At 47.4% G+C, this 16,317-nt stretch overlaps 1 protein-coding gene and 1 long non-coding RNA gene across 2 annotated transcripts in view; one reads left to right on the top strand and one right to left on the bottom strand.

Moving 5' to 3' along the window:
* The window catches only part of LOC129647030 (RH-like protein IC), a 40,718-nt gene that overhangs the window by 16,191 nt on the left and 8,210 nt on the right, over positions 1–16,317 (bottom strand). The window contains exons 2-6 of the mRNA XM_055574090.1: positions 12,542–12,728; positions 7,562–7,712; positions 4,274–4,421; positions 3,170–3,336; positions 2,310–2,447 (exon numbers count right to left, since the gene is read on the bottom strand). Coding sequence (XP_055430065.1) covers positions 2,310–2,447; positions 3,170–3,336; positions 4,274–4,421; positions 7,562–7,712; positions 12,542–12,728 — 791 coding nt within the window. The remainder of the gene's footprint in view (positions 1–2,309; positions 2,448–3,169; positions 3,337–4,273; positions 4,422–7,561; positions 7,713–12,541; positions 12,729–16,317) is intronic.
* Positions 8,772–13,103, top strand: LOC129647032 (uncharacterized). Its single transcript, XR_008712240.1, has 3 exons — positions 8,772–8,959; positions 10,560–10,739; positions 12,500–13,103. It is a non-coding gene; the product is annotated as an uncharacterized LOC129647032 (long non-coding RNA).

The following is a 16,317-nucleotide window of genomic DNA, read 5'->3' as shown; positions in this document are numbered from 1 at the left end:
AGGAGGTTCGGCAGCATCCCTGACCTATACCTTCTAGATGCCAGAAGCAGCCCTCTCCCAGGTATATCCACCAAAACTGTCTCCAGACATTGTCCATGTCCCCAGCGGTTGATTGAAACCCACTGGTCCAGCCCAAACTTAACTCCATCCAAGAGACTACTACATGGCTGGTTGAAAGGTAAGAAGCTGACCACTCCACCAGAGTCCCAGTCAGCACTCCTTCCATTTCATCACATGGCCTCCCAGATGGCCATGAGCCAACAGATGTGGAGGCCAATGCAAATTAAACAATACATCTGTTTATTTGGCTTCGTTGGGTCTTAGTTCAGCACACAGGGTCTTCCACTGTTGCACACGGACACTAGTGGTGTGCAGGCTCGGTAGTGTGACACACACAGGCTTAGTTGCCCTGCAGCGTATGGGGTCTTAGTTCCCGGACCTGAGATTGAACCCATGACCCGTGCATTGGAAGGTGGAATCTTAACCACTGGACCACCAGGAAAGGCCTCCCATGCAAATTTTATCAGGCTAGTTCCCTCCTCAGAATCCTCACTGTGTTCAGATTAACAATTCAGACTCTTCAGCTCCCCCAGGAGGTGTTCCTGAGCACCAGCCATCTCTCAAAGCTCTGGTGAGAGACACAGTCCCTGATGAACTTGATGCTTCAGCCAAAAGAACATCTGTTTCTTGGTTGGGTCACATGCTCTTCTCACCACTGAGCCTTTGAACACACTATTCCTTCTGCCTGGAGGACATTTTCCACTTCTTTCCCTGGTGAATATTAGTTCCCTGTCAGTGCTTAGCTGAGACATCCTGTGCCCTAGGAAGCATTTCCTGACCCATCTCAGGCCAGCTTAGATGTGCTCTAGAGCCTGGTGGGCTGCCATCTATGGGGTCGCACAGAGTTGGACATGACTGAAATGACTTAGCAGCAGCAGCAGCAGTTCTTAAACTGTGCTGTGTTTATTTATCCATTTTCTTCACTACTCTACAGCTTGGGACACAGGATGACTGTTAAATGTGTTGAGCAAATGAATGAAAAAAAAATCAGTGAATCATCTTTGAATCCTTCCCCTGGCGATAGAATCAAGCAACCTGAGGCGCAGAGAAAATGACGGACACTGAGCCTGATGATAACTCATGATACACCAGTTTTGGCCACACCTTATAGCTTGAGGGATCTTAGTTCCTCAACTAGGGACTGAACCGGGCCCTTGGCAGTCAAAGTTTGGAGTCTGAACCACTGGACTTCTAGGAAATTCCTGTGACACCTGTTTGGCTGTGCACATCTTACTTTCATCAGAGGGCCTCAAAGTCAGAGGAGATAAAAGATGTGTGTTTCCACTTCAGAGATGAAAAGCAGACTGCTCCATCTGTGGTCAGATTGAGCTGTTGGTAAATTCTTCTCTATTTGGGATTGAAACTGCCTCCCTGAATATCCATGGTTCATTCAAATTCAGCTTCTTGTGTCAACCAATAATCTATTCCCTCTTCCTCCATCAAGTCTTCAAACCTATGAAGATTTGTTGTTCTTAAATATTTCTCTTAGAAGTGTGTTGTAACAAATGGGCTCTGATGGAGCATTGTGATCTTATCTGTTGAATATTGAAGGAGGATAAATCCATCCGCTCAGAAGAAGAACTAAACAATCAGAAATGAAGATGACCTGGATAATCAACCCAGCATCCCTCTTTTGGGTGCTGCCTTTCCCATCTCCCTTCACATGGTTCATGGACAAAAGCCATATATGTATCATGTGCCTTGTCTCCCACCCCTGCCAAAGATGGGCACATTATCCAAGTTAGACCAATGAATCCCTTCTCCAAAGAACTTGTGATTGGTACCAAGAAATTTCACATGGCTGCCTTCTTGAAGAGAAAGATGACATTCCACCATGTGAAGTAGAAGAGGAAGGAAGAGTGAAAAGAAAACAGGTGTTCAGGAAAAGCAAAAAAGGAAGAGCAGGAACTTCTTGGGCTCCCCACAACACTCCCACCCCTGGTGCCAGTCATTCCTGGGCTCCCAGCAGCATTCCTATCCTTGGGTTCAGTGGTGTCCCAGTAGCCTTATAACAAGTCCCCCTTATTCCTGAGCAAGCTTGAATAGGTTCTGTTACTTGCTCCCCACATCTTAGCAAAAGCATCATCCAACTTGGACGGGTCCCTCACCCAAGCTCTGAAGCTAAATTGAGAAGCTGCCAACCGGTGCCTAATGCAGCCCATAGCAATACGTGATGGCCCACCATGGTCTAGGGGCCTGGACCTTGGCGTAAGGCCAAAGCAGAAGGTATCAGTTGCCCAGCTCCTTACCTGCAGGTATTTGACTCCCCCGATGGAGATCATCCCAGCCACAGATCCCAGCACCATGGCAAGCCAAGGAGAATGGATCAGGTAAGAAGGGGCACCCACAGCCACACCTCCTGCCAGCACTGCATTGTGGATGTGAGTCTGCAAAGGAATAGCTTGTGCGTGAATGAAGTAAGCTAGAGGACAGCATCTCTCTAAGTTACTTGGTAAGCTGACAGCAAGACAACACTATAACATCCTCCCTGCATCTCTGATCCTGAAACCAGCCCCTCCCCTCTGCTGAGACTTCATCAATGGTCTTATCTCACCCCATGTCTTGGGCTCAGGGAGCAGTCACTCTGATCGGGAGTTGTTTAGCTTGAAAGCACAGTTACTCAATATCCTAACCATGCTCACACTTAGTTGTGATGTATCCTTGGATGCTTAGCCACTCAGGGCTTTAACTTTGTCACCAGAAAAAGGGGGCTTTGATGGTAACTGTTGTTGTTTAGTTGCTGAGTCATGACTCTTTTGCGACCCCATCGACTATAGCCCATCAGGCTCCTCTGTCCATGTGATTTTCCAGGCAAGAAATACTAGAGTGGGTTGCCATTTCCTTCTCCAGGGGATCTTCCCAACTCAGGGATCGAACCCACATCTCTGGCATTGGCAGGCAGATTCTTTACCACTGAGACACCAGGGAAGCCCTTTGATTGTACCTACTGTTACGGCTATTGTAAGAATTAAGTGAATTAAGAATTATGTAAAACTCTGAGCCCAATGTTGACAAAGAACATGAGTAAATGCCCCCCAAAATAGAAGCCAATGAATGAACATGGCCTAGAAGACCCAAGTGTTGCCCAAGGGCCAGCCCCTCTCCTCACCATATTGATCTTCCCTTGAGGGTGAGCCAAGGCTGACATTAAGATGCCGGTCACTGTGCTAACTGCCAGGGCATAGTAGGTGTTAAAAATGGCCATCTTTCTTTCTTCTGCAAGTTCCAGCAGAGCAGAGTTGAAACTCGGCCAGAATATCCACAAGAACAGGGTGCCTGTGGACCAGAAACAGTCAGTGGCCAGAACCAGTATTCCTGCTCCAAAGCCTCAGTCTCAGGGGACTTCAGACAGGAGGCTCCCGGACCTGGCCAGTCTCATCTCTGTTACTTTCTTGCTCACCAACTTTGGACAAATCTGGTTTCCTCTCTGAATTCTTAAGTTGGCAGGGCTCAGCTAACATACTTTATGGGCAAGGAAAAGTAAGGCCCAGAGAGTTGAAATCACCAAAACCCAAGCCTCCTGACTCTAGCCTATGATGGCCACATGCTTATTTTTTTTTTAATTAATGGAACTCTTCCACTTGGCCCCATGGCCTGGTATTCAGTTGCCTGCTGGCAGTCTCACTGCCTGATTTCCTTCCTCTAAGCCTCTCCCAGCCCTTAAGTTCATCACTTTTACCAAAACCCTTCAAATTAGACATTATTACTTCTCTCTTCCAGCTCCCATTCTTTCCTCCACTCCCAAGTCTGCCTTTTTTCATCCATCCAATTCCTTTCTTTAAGTTAAGGACCAAAGGATTGGATAATCTAATCTTATTTATTTATTTTTAAATTTATTTTTGGCTGCATCAGGTCTTAGTTGGGGCATGTGGGATCTTAGTTAGCAACCAGCAATTGAACCCTCACCCCCTTGCACTGTAAGGCGGATTCTTAACCACTGGACCACCAAGGCAGTTCCCAGATAACCCCATTTAAACTGAGATGTAACAAGTCTCTCCTCTCTTCTGGGTATCAATGAAGAGAGTTTCCCTAGAGGGGAAAGCTTCCTTCAAAGATGTGAATTCATCAAACATTGCTTGAGGAAATGGGTCATTACAAAGGGGCTTCAGACACCTGGGGAAAGTTGGAAAAGCAGAGAGATTTTTCTGCAGAGCCCTTTTGGAGCCTCCTTCTCACCCCAGATCTGAGCCCACCCACATCACCTTGTCCTCACCCAGCATGGTGAACAAACTGGGGCTCGTTGCTGTCTGATCTTTGTCCTCTGATGCGCTGGGCAGAGGCTTCCGGAGGCAGCAGACCACAGTCAGCCCAAAATAGGCCGCAAACATGTGAATATACATCATGCTTACATGCTTGTTCATCTGCAACAAAACCCAGTGGAAGCAGTGAGCATCAGCAGCCTCTGCTCCCAGGGAAATCCCTGCGTTCCATTTAGGAAGTTCTGCCTTAATGCAAGAGGCATGACTTGAAGTCAGGAGACTGACTCCACCCAGCAGTCCCCCTTTCCAAGGAGCCCCATGAGTTGCTGTGTATTTATTTATTCCTGGTAGTTTTCTGGTTGGCTTTATTTATTTAATTGGCTGTACCTTTCGGCTTATGGGATCTTAGTTCCCTGACCAGGGACTGAACCCAGGCCACAGTAGTGAAAGCGCTGAGTCATAACCACTGGACTGCCAGGGAACTCCCCTCTGGTTGGCTTTGAATGCTTTGGGCCGAAGTCCACTTACCTGGGGAAAAAGCCACATGGACACGTACCCCACTGCTGCATTTTGGCAGAATTTCAACTCTTTGCATGGAGTATGAGTAACATAAACTTGGCAACATGAAGCTGCCAGAGATTTTATAATACCAAGCTAAAGTCTTCAGAAAATTCAAGCTATGTACTAATTTTGCTTTACAAATGTTAGGTGGATAGAAGAGGAAAAAGGAGTCCAGAATGGTGGTGGCCAAAAGACAAAGAAGGGAAAAGCCCATGAAAATAGAACAAAGGAGTGAGGACCTGAGGTTAAACAAACAGCCCTCCTGGCTAGCCCAATTTACATAGGGCAGGCTCAGAGGGAGGAGAAAAAAATATATAAAAGGAGGAGGGAGGGGGCTTCTCTTCTTCTCCTGTCTTTTGGGTTGACCTGCCCTTAAGGATGTATTTTCCTTTGCTTTCTAAATAAAACTACACTGTAACATGGAGCTGTAACACTGGTCCGTCCGTCACTCCAAATTTTCGCTGTGGCAAGACTGAACCGAGGAAATTACACACTCCCCTGACACAAATATCAAATTTAGTAACCCTTCATAACTCAGCGGGCTACTGTTAAGTCCTGTCCACTGTGTCTTCAAAAAAATATCCAGATTTGGCAGAATTTTTACCGCCATGCCCCAGTGACCCCCACCTTGGTTTAAACCAACTTCAGTACTTGCCCAAATTGTTGTGATAACCTTCTAACTGGTCTCCCTATTTCTACCCTTGTCCCCCACCTGGCTTCTCCATGTAGCAGCCAGAGCGATCCTGTTAAAATCTAAGTCAGCTCATGGCACATTTCTGCTCTGAATCCCCCAATGGCACCTGTCTCCCTCAGTGTCAAAGTAGGCATTCTTACTATGACCAACAGGATTCTGCGTGACCTGCTGTCCCACAACCCCTCTGACTTCCCCTCCTGCTCATTCCCTGGCTCTTCCTCAAAGCCATAGCCATGCTCTCATGTCAGCACCACTTTGGACCACCTGTTCTACTGCCTGGAGTACAGAGTAGAGAGAGTGCTCTATTCTGGGTACAGGCAATAAGGGGATGTGTTGCCTGTTGAGAATGTAAAACAATAATAAAAGCAACTAAAAGTCCATCTCCTTTTTATTACAGCTGAAAATGAAAGTGTTACCCGCTCAGTCGAGTCCAGCTCTTTGTGACCCCATGGCCAGTAGCCCACCAGGCTCCTCTGTCCGTGGAATTCTCCAGGCAAGAACACTGGAGTGGGTTGCCATTCGCTTCTCCAGGGGAACTTCCTGACCCGGGGATGGAACATGGGTCTCCTGCATTGCAGGCTTATTATCATTATATACCAACAATTCTAAACAATGTATCAGTGGACTTCTCTGGGGGTTCGGTGGTTAAGACTCCATGCTTTCACTGTAGGGAACACAGGTTAGATTCCTAGTCCCCCTTGCTAGGGAAGTTCCACATGGCATGATGCAGCCAAAAAAGAATAGCAATAAAATAAAAAATTAAAAGGAATAGTGTCAGTAATAAGATCCTACTCTTGAAAGATGCAGACCACTCCCACAGCTCTGCCCTTGATCTGCCCCCATCCTCAGATACCCATGTGACTTGCACACCTGGTGCCACCTGCTCTTTACTCAAAAATTATTTGCCCAATGAAGCCTTCCCTGGCCACTCTCTCTAACACCTTATCCCCTCTCCCAACTATTCCTACACCTTCTTCCTTCATTGTATTTTTTCCTCCATTGTACTTATCACTATCTATCATGCTATAGAGCCCTGCTATAGAGCAGTCGGCAAAGAATCTGCCTGCATGCAATACAGGAGACATAAGAGATGTGGGTTCAATCCTTGGGTTGGGGAGTTCCTCTGACCCAGGGAACTTGTAACCCACTCCATTATTCTTGCCTGGAGAATTCCATGGACAGAGGAGCCTGGCAGGCTACAGTCCATGGGGTCAAAAGAATTGGACATGACAGCGACTAATACTTTCACTTTCAACATGCTATCTCTTTTGCCTATTTTATTGATTATTGGCAGTCTCTCCCTCTGCCAATAAACAAGGAAGTTCCATGACAGTTACATTTTCCCACTGCCTGGTACAGAACAGGCTCAGAACAAATATTTGTGAAATGAATGAATGAAAAAGTAAGGAACACTTAGTCACATGTAAAAATGTAAGTCTGTGGAATTCTCTTGTAAGAAGGAAGAGACCTTGCATTTTTAATCTCTTTGAGGTCTCCCAGGAATCTAAAAACCACATTTGGCAATTGTCAAATTGGAATCCTCATTTCTTGAGTTGTGTCAGAGCTGAAACAGCTCTGGTTTATGGCTCTGGTTTCCCCCGAGTCCTTCCACAAAAGAAGCCCAGGCTGAAATGAAGTTTTTAAGAAGACATGAACTCTCAAAATCAATGCTAAACCCTTCCCTGAACCAGCTAAACTAACACATTGCAGAGAAGAGAGAGGAGATGACTTTTACTTAATGCAGCTTTCTAAAACAACCACTGTGAGGACCATCACAAAGCAGGAGAAGGCTTATAATGCACTGCCTATGGTGAGGAACTGCCCTCTTTCCTTGGCAGCCGTGTCTTTATTGTGGGAACCCCCTTCCATAGCATTTGCTCAGTGTGTTTAAATGTTGAGCAGACACCACACTTTTGCAACCCCATTTCGGCCTGTCTCTAATTTTTTTTTTTCATCACAGAAGCTTTATCAAATGGAGATGGAGCCCTCCCCCTCCACCTGCTCATTCCTTATCCCAGAGGTCCCTCCTCACATCACCAGGACTCACATGGAGGTAGCTTATGCTGACCAGCCTCGTGGCACTGAAGGCTGTCACCTCTATCAGCGTCATAATCACCAGCTGCAGCAGGTTGACCTTCCCCAGGACGACACCCGCGGAGATCAGCACAGATATAGCGCTCATGGTGGCTCTCTGAATACTGGGGAGAGTGGGCAAGACAGGGATGACAGAGAAGGAACAATGCCTCTCATTCATTCATTCATTTATTCAACAAACACTTGTTGAGGACCTACTCTCTGCCTGACACTTTTCAAGAAATTGGGGACAGAACAGGAGAGCAAACACACAACATTTCTACTCTCATGGGGATGGATGCTGCCCAGTCTGGAATCTCTTTCATTCTCTTCTTCCATCAGGGTGGCAGCCACACGCTGAGAGATTGATCTGGACACACTCTTCCAAACTAAGGATGCGCTGAGGTTCTCATAGGATCATCTGACAGCTAGGATTCTTCTGCCCGGGGCTTCTCTTCTGCCGTCATCACACACAGATGCTCAATAGAGGGTGCTCTTCACCTGCCATCCCTCCGGTGATGCAGGCAGCGCTTTGGACAGGGAAGCCTGGCTGTGCTACAGTCCATGGGGTCCCAGAGAGTTGGACACGACTGAGCGATGGAACTGAACTGAACTGAATCCTCATCTCTCCCTCTCCTTGTAGTGGAAAAAAGACTGGGTTTAGAAGAAGGACAAGTCTGGCTTCCAGTTTCGGCTTTTCTACTTGAGTAGCTATTTAATCTCATTGAGCCTGTTTCTTCATCTGTAAAATAAGAATGATGGTAATACTTATCTCATGAAAGCGGGGTGAGGGATTAGAAGGAATGGTCATGCCCATGTGTGGAGCACACCAGGACTGGCACAAAGAACTGCTGCTGCTGCTGGTAAGTCGCTTCAGTCATGTCCGACTCTGTGCGACCCCATAGACGGCAGCCCACCAGGCTCCCCCGTCCCTGGGATTCTCCAGGCAAGAACACTGGAGTGGGTTGCCATTTCCTTCTCCAATGCATGAAAGTGAAAAGTGAAAGTGAAGTCGCTCAGTCGTGCCCGACTCTTAGCGGCCCCATGGACTGCAGCCTACCAGGTTCCTCCGTCCATGGGATTTTCTAGGTAAAAGTACTGGAGTAGGGTGCCATTGCCTTCGCCGGGCACAAAGAACTAACTCAGTGTTATTACTGACTCTTTCCTTCCCTTGACAAGTGAGCAAGCTTAGTGTGGAGATTTGGAAGGAGAAAACAGCTTCTGTTTTCAAGGCACTTACGACTGGCCTGTGGAGACAAAGAGGACATCATGACCCTGTCAATTAAGATGATCTGTGATATCACGCAGCTTCCCAAGTGGCTCAGTGGGTAAAGAACATGCCTTCAATGCAGGAGCTGCAGGAGACTCTCAGGTTCGATCCCTGGGTTGGGAAGATCCCCTGGAGAAGGGCATGGCAACCCACTCCAGTATTCTTGCCTGGAGAATCCCATGGACAGAGGAGCTTGGCAGGCTACAGTCCATGGGGTCGCAAAGAGTCAAGCATGGCATGTGATACCACAAGGCAAGAGGGGTTCATTGGAGGAAGAGAGCACTGGGAACTGGACTCATCAGGGAGGGCTTCCTGGGGGAGGTGGTACCAAACTGGACAATCCATGGTGGTTAAGCCAACCCACCCTCCTCTGTGCACCTTGCTGAGACCACCTTTCCCCCTAGGAGTTGATGATGATGCTACCACCACTGCCACCATCATCACCATCATCGTCTGTTGAGCATTATGGGTAATAGTCTTGAAAGTACATCATCTCATTTAAATTTAAATCCTCCAGGTAATCCTCTGTAAAGCGATGGTGCTAGGTACCATCCAGTACATCCATTTTACAGGTCAGGACATTGAACTAGACGAGGTGACTGTTTTGGTAATGGCCACATAGCTAGTTAATGACAAACACAAGGTTCAAGCCCACCCAGCCGGCCTGGATCCAAAGCCTGGGCTCTGAAGTTTGGACACAGCCTTCCCATTGTTTGCTGCCAAAGTAGTGTCCTGCTGAAGGCTCAAAGATTTTGGAAGAAAGGCCAGAGGAGGGCAAAGGGTATGGGGAAAACATCTCAGAGGGACCAGGAATTATTGGAAATAATGGGTCACTCAGTGTTTCACTGTGGCTGACCATGTTATCTTTGGGGTGAACACTCATTTCATTCAGTTCAGTTCAGTCACTCGATCATGTCCGACTCTTTGCGACCCCAGCGACTACAGCACGCCAGGATTGCCTGCCCATTGCCAACTCCCAGAGCTCATTTCATTGGCAAAGGACCAATTCAAGAGATTCTGTGCCAGTGGCAGGATTTCAGACCCCAGGGATGGGGGCGGTGTTGAGACAGTGAAGTGCAGTACTTAGGACAATCTCTCTCCAGGCTGCCAAGGCTGGAGTCCTGACTCAGCCACTTCCTGGCTGTGTGGCCTTGGGCAAATGCCTTAACCACACTGTTCCATTTCCTTATCTGTAAATGTAGAGGCAAGGCCTTTGAAGCTGTTGGGAGGGCAAAGTGAGTTAAACATAGTCGGGGGCTAGTTATTGCTATGATAGGCCCTCAATGTACAGCATTAAAAACATCACATATTTTAGGGTTCTTTTTCATTTTCATCTTTGTTCCAATAACCAATTACTAAGTCCTTACTGTGTGAGGAAAACAAAGGAGGAGAAGAGTGAATAAGACAGGCCCCTGCCCTGAAGGGACTGGTCATCGATGACTCAAGGCAGAACCGATTTAGAGCCAAGTCAGTCTGCACTGGTGGGTGAGGCCTCAGGACAGGGAGAGGGAGAGGGCCCGGCTGGGAGGCAGCCCTGGGCACCACCTACCACCCCAGTCAGAGCAGGAAAGGTCAGAAAGGAGCCCATTGTTCAATTCTGTGAAGCCGGTCCGTTGGGGGTCACTGCCAGGAGGACCCAAGCAGTCAGGGCGGGGCAGGGGCGTTCACTCAGGTGGTAAACGGCCTCTTCTTGTCTTTCCAGATTGAATCAAGAGTGAACAGATTCCTGCAGGCAGGACGTCAGAAGAAGGGGGCAGACTGGAGATGCCTGGAGACTCAGGTGCAGGAGCCCAAAGGCTTGTGTGACTTGAGCCAAGGCTGCAGAAACCCTACAGAACCACCCTGTAAGGGTTCCCCCAGAATGCCCTTTGTCACTTCCCAGGTGCTTACTGGGGTGGGGAGAGGCGGTTATAGAATCCCCCTGGGATCAGCTCTAAAATGGTTTAAAAGAAAAAATGTGGAGGGGACTTCCCTGGCAGTCCAGGGGTTAAGATTCCACACTTCCACTGAAGGCAGTGAGGGCTCCATCCCTGGCTGGGGAGTTAGGATGCTGCAGGCTGCACATCGTGGCCAAAAATGGGGGAAAAAAATTTTTTTTTTTATAAAAGAAGCCCGAATTAAAAAAGAAAAAAAGGTGGAGAGTTATTTTCAGGGCCAATGGGGAGCTGGCTAGACTGTGTTTCTTATCATGGCCACTTTGCAGTGTGTGGGAAAGGCTACAGAATGAAAACTGAAGCCACTTCTACCACTTAGCTGAGTGACCCTAGGCAAGTGTCTTGTGAGCTCTGAGCATCTCGTTCCTTGACGGTACACCACGTCAGACCCCTCCATGAGAGAGTTAAACAAATAATGTTTGTGAAGTGCCCAGCACAGAGCCTGGCTCATAGAGAGGTGTTTGACAGTTGTGCCCAGAGTTTTAGCAGGGTATCAGAGGGGAGGGTAGAACGGCCTCTAAAAGTGATATGGTCCCCAGATACTTGAGATGGGATTTACCATCATATGGGCAAGAAAAACTTTCAGAACTGGATAAAACCAAAAAACAATTAAAAACATTTTTTTTTTTACCTTGTTCCTCCTATTGACTGTGAATGACTTATTTCTGCAGATATGTACAACTTCATGGATGTATATGTGCATATATGGGCTTTCCAGGTGGCTCAGTACTAAAGAATCCGCCTGCCAATGCAGGAGACACACAAGATGCGGGTTCAGTTCCTGGGTCAGGGAAGATCCCCTGGAGGAGGAAATGGCAAACCACTCCAGTATTCGTGCCTGGAAAATCCCAGGGACGGAGGAGCCTGGCTGGCTATAGTCTGTGGGGTCACAGGGTCACGACTGAGCATGTAGCACCGTGTGTATATGCACTTATACACTCTCGTGTAACCACCACCCATAATACATAGAGAATGTTTTTGTTCTTCAGTCGCTAAATCGTGTCTGACTCCTTTGTGACCCCATAGACCATAGCCAGCCAGGCTCCTCTGTCCATGGGATTTTCCAGGCAAGAATACTGAAGTGGGTTGCCATTTCCTTCTCCAGGGGATCTTTCTGACCCAGGGATTGAAACTGCCTCTCCTGCATTGGCAGGCGGATTCTTTAACACTGAGCCACCAGGGAAGCCCAAGAGGATGTTTATTGCATCCCATAAGTTTCTTTTGAGCCTTTCCCTAATCAATAACCACCTCAGATAACAATTATTCTGACATCTAGCAACACAGGTTAATTCTGCTAGTTCTTCTAAAGGCATCTAAATAGATCAAATAATTTAAAGAAACTAAAGGCATGGCTATTTCTTGTCCACCAGCATTTGAAGACTGAAGGTACTTCCTTCTTTTCAAGAGACTACCTTTCTGAGTGTGAGATTTCTTTCTTTTTGTCTACTCTCTATTATTTTTTTCTTTGAACTAATATTCACTCTATAAGTTTTCAAAATCAGTTAAAAAAAGAAAGGACACGAGGGCTGTAGATCTGGTCTCTTGTGATGCCACAGAGGAGGGTTGTCATTAAATAGAGGATGCCAGTTAAACATGAATTTTAGACAATGTATAACTTGTTAGTTTAAGTAAGTCCTGAATATTGCATGGCGTTGGCGCTAGAAAGAGACATCCCACCACTTCTAGAATCTGCTCTCTTGGACCCCAGACCCCCAAGAACCCAGAAGTGATCCAGCAGCCATCTAGTTACCTGGACATATCGATGACCATCTTCCTAAGGGAGAGTTGGATCAGGAAGCCATCCAGCAGGGTTGCCAGCTGCACCCCGAGGACCAGCAGAAAGAGATTGAAGGCTATGCTGCTCCAGCAATGTCTCCGCAAAGAAGTATTGAGGAAGCCGAAGCCAAAGGTTGCCATAATGAACACATCCTGGAAGGCTGCTCAGGGAAAAGAGGCCAAGAAGGAGGAAGAGAAGCAGACAAGGTGGAGGGTTGTATTAGAGTTTTATGGAACGGCAGCTGGAAGGGGCATTAAGGATCATTGAAGAGAGCTTGGTCAAGTTACTTCCCCTCTTTAAGCCTCAGTTTTCCTATCTGAATAATGGGGATAACACATACAGGGTTGAGGGAAGGAATGACTGAGCTACCACAGAGCCTGGCCCACAGTGAGTGTTCAACAAAGGTAGCAATTATTGTTATTATTAAACACAATAATATGAACGTGTGTGGGAAGTCAGGACCTGTCCTTGGCACATAGCTGACACTCAGTAAAGGTACTGACCTCTTGCTTTTTGAGAATCAGGTTTAACCTCCTGATCATGTGTAAGCGAAAATAAGGCCACATAATTTGGTGACTTAGCTCAGGTCATTCAGAAAAGAAGGGGTAGTAGCTGGTCTAGAGGTTCACAGGCAAGAACCAAATTATCCTTACAAAAAAACAGCTCTCTCCTTTGACTCCTTCTGAGGGGGACCTGCGGGGCCATCGGAAAGCACCAGGACCACCTGGGTGACCCTCCCTTTCCCAGCCTCAGACTTTGTGCGGTGGCTGCCATGGCAGATGGGTGAGAGGGACTTAGCTGGTGTTCCAGAGGGGACCAGGAAGAGGAAAGGGCAGATGCTTTGAGTCAGCTCCAACTTTGCAAAATGGGTAACGGTTTGGGCTCTGGAACTAGATAAGCTTGGGGTTCTATCAGGGCTCTGGCACTGTCCAGCTGTGTGGTTTAATCTAGCTATTTAACGTCTCTGAGCTTTAATAATCGCCTACACTTACTAAATGTTTGCCAAATGCCAACGCTGTTTAAACCACTTCACGTAAACTATCTCGTTTAGTTCTCACAAGCGTCCTTCACTGAGGGTGCTGTTATTATCACCATTTTGCAGATGAGAAAACTGAGGCATAGAGGAGTTATCGTTTGCTCCAGCCGATAGAGTTGGGATTTCAGCCTAGAGAGTCTGCTCTAGAGCCTGTGCCTTGAGTTACCACACTATCTGCCCTCTTGGTTTTCTCTTCTGTTAAGTGGGAAAAATAATATACCTCCCTCATCAGGTTGCCAGAATCAAATGGTATAATACACGTAATTGCTCCAGAATAGTAAAGACTATTTTATCAACAAACACCAACTAAGTTCACATGTGTGCAAATGCCTGGAGAGAAGTCTTAAAGGAATTCCGCCCCCCGCTCCCCGCCCCCATGGAGATTATCTCTGGGTTTAGGAGAGTTCTATTTTTAAAAAAAATTTTAGTGTTAAAATTTTCTACAGCTGTTACGAACAGAGTAAGTAATTTTTTCTTAAAGAAAAAAGCCTGCGCTTTGAGGTCAGACAATTTTGTCTGACCCCAACTCTATCATTCTCTATTAGGTTAAATCATATTAAATTGCCAATATCTGACCATTTGACCTATAAGAATGGCAATTTGTATGTTTCAGCTTCTTAGCTGCATGGCCTTTGGGTTGCTTACTCCCCTCATCAGCTGCTGCTGCTAAGTCACTTCAGTCGTGTCCGACTCTGTGCGACCCCATAGACGGCAGCCCACCAGGCTCCCCTGTCCCTGGGATTCTCCAGGCAAGAACACTGGAGTGGGTTGCCATTTCCTTCTCCAATGCATGAAAGTGAAAAGTGAAAGGGAAGTTGCTCAGTCATGTCTGACTCTTTGCGACCCCATGGACTGCAGCCCACCAGGCTCCTCCGCCCATGGGATTTTCCAGGAAAGAGTGCTGGAGTGGGGTTCCATTGCCTTCTCCGCCTCATCAGCTAAATAAGGGCAATTATCCCCGCTCAGAGGAAATCCAAAGGAAGTAATGTTTTGTTCAAGAGCTTGGCACTGTCCCTGGCACATGGAGAAAGCTCAGTAAATAGTGGCTATTCACCACCAGCACCATCATCGCCTTCACAGCAGTAAGAAGTCACCTGGTCTCCAGCCTTGGGTCTGATAACAACAAGGAAATTCTTCTTTCCAGAGCTCTCCAAAGCCTCTTCAACTTACATTGAAATTTACTTTCATTGAAAAATACGGGTAGCTAGGGTCTTGCACACAGGACTTGGGTGGATAATAATCCCAGGTCAACCTGATTACAGGGGACCCAGGCATCTCCATGGGATCTGGGGACTTGTGGAGTGGGCGAGAAGTGGACCATCAAGAGGATCTGACTTCTTGCACCTTCTTCTCTGACATAAGGGAGAGGGAGGGGAGGCAATGTTTCAGTCTCCCGCTTGCATCCCCTTAGGAATGGCGGTGGAATGGGCACATTTTGTATAGGGGCTCCTCTTGGGACTGCTTGAATTCCTCCAGGAGCTGACCAGGAAACTATGTAATGAAAGTCATAGTGTATATTGGGGAGTGGTGAGGCCTGTGGCCAATTGGAGACATCACATGCCACTTTAGATATGCAAATTCTTTTTAAAAAATTAATTAATTTAATTTAACTGGAGGCTAATTATTTTACAATATTGTGGTGGTTTTTGCCATAAATTGACATGAGTCAGCCATGGGTGTACATGTGTCCCCCATCCCGAACCCCTTCCCACCTCCATCCCCATCCCATCCCATCCTTCTGGGGTGTCCCAGCTCTGAATGCCCTGTTTCTAGATATGCAAATTCAATATTTCCTTAAAAACTGCTGTTAAAAAAAGACAACAGTTCCCCCATTTTGCAGCAATGCTATATGCAAAGGGTCCAGACTTACTGAAGATTCCATGAGTAGAGGAACCCTTCCATTTTCCTCTCATTCTACAGAAGGGATCCAGAGACAGCTTGTGACTTCCTCAAGAGCACACAGCATGTCTGCAGCAGAGCCAAGCTCTGGACTCTGGAGCAGTGCCCTCCTCTCAGTGCTCGGCTGTCTCTTGCTCTTGATTGCCCACACCTCACTAAGGGACCTAAGGCAAGTCCCATGCCTTCTTTGAGCCTCAGTTTCCCTATCTGTAGCTCATGGAAGTTAGACTTGATACTCTCTAAGGACCTCACCGCTCTGGTGTATTCAGGGGGCAGCATGTGGGAAGGGCAGGGAACCAGGATTAGGTCAGAGGTGGGGCTTTGAAGAGGGCTTCCCTGGTGGTTCAGATGGTAAAGTGCCTGTGTGCAAGGCAGGAGACCCGGGTTCAATCCCTGGGTTGGGAAGATCCCCTGGAGAAGGAAATGGCAGCCCACTCCAGTACTCTTGCCTGGAAAATCGCATGGATGGAGGAACCTGGTAGGCTACAGTCCATGGGGCTCTGAAGATAAAAAGTCAGAGGCTCTTGGCTGGGGGCTTTATCAGGCACAGCTGCCATGCCTGCCGCAGGTACAGAGCTCAGAACCCTCCTCCTATGACCCCACACTGTCCCTGGGCGGGGGGCGGGTGGGCTTGGGCTTGTACTTCAGCCAGGGGGATAAAATTAGGGTGGCAGTTTCTTGGAGCTGTTGACAAAGTTCATTCACCCCAAACTGGTCAGTAAATCAGGTTTGCGTTCAGGGTCCCTCTACTCTCACCCCCTACATCCTCCCACTTCCTCTCCCAGCCTCGCGGGGCTCTGGTCCATCCCCGCTC

This window comes from Bubalus kerabau, chromosome 3, assembly GCF_029407905.1.
Source record: "Bubalus kerabau isolate K-KA32 ecotype Philippines breed swamp buffalo chromosome 3, PCC_UOA_SB_1v2, whole genome shotgun sequence".
Lineage (NCBI taxonomy): Eukaryota > Metazoa > Chordata > Mammalia > Artiodactyla > Bovidae > Bubalus > Bubalus kerabau.
This window is presented reverse-complemented; position numbering and strand designations above follow the sequence as displayed.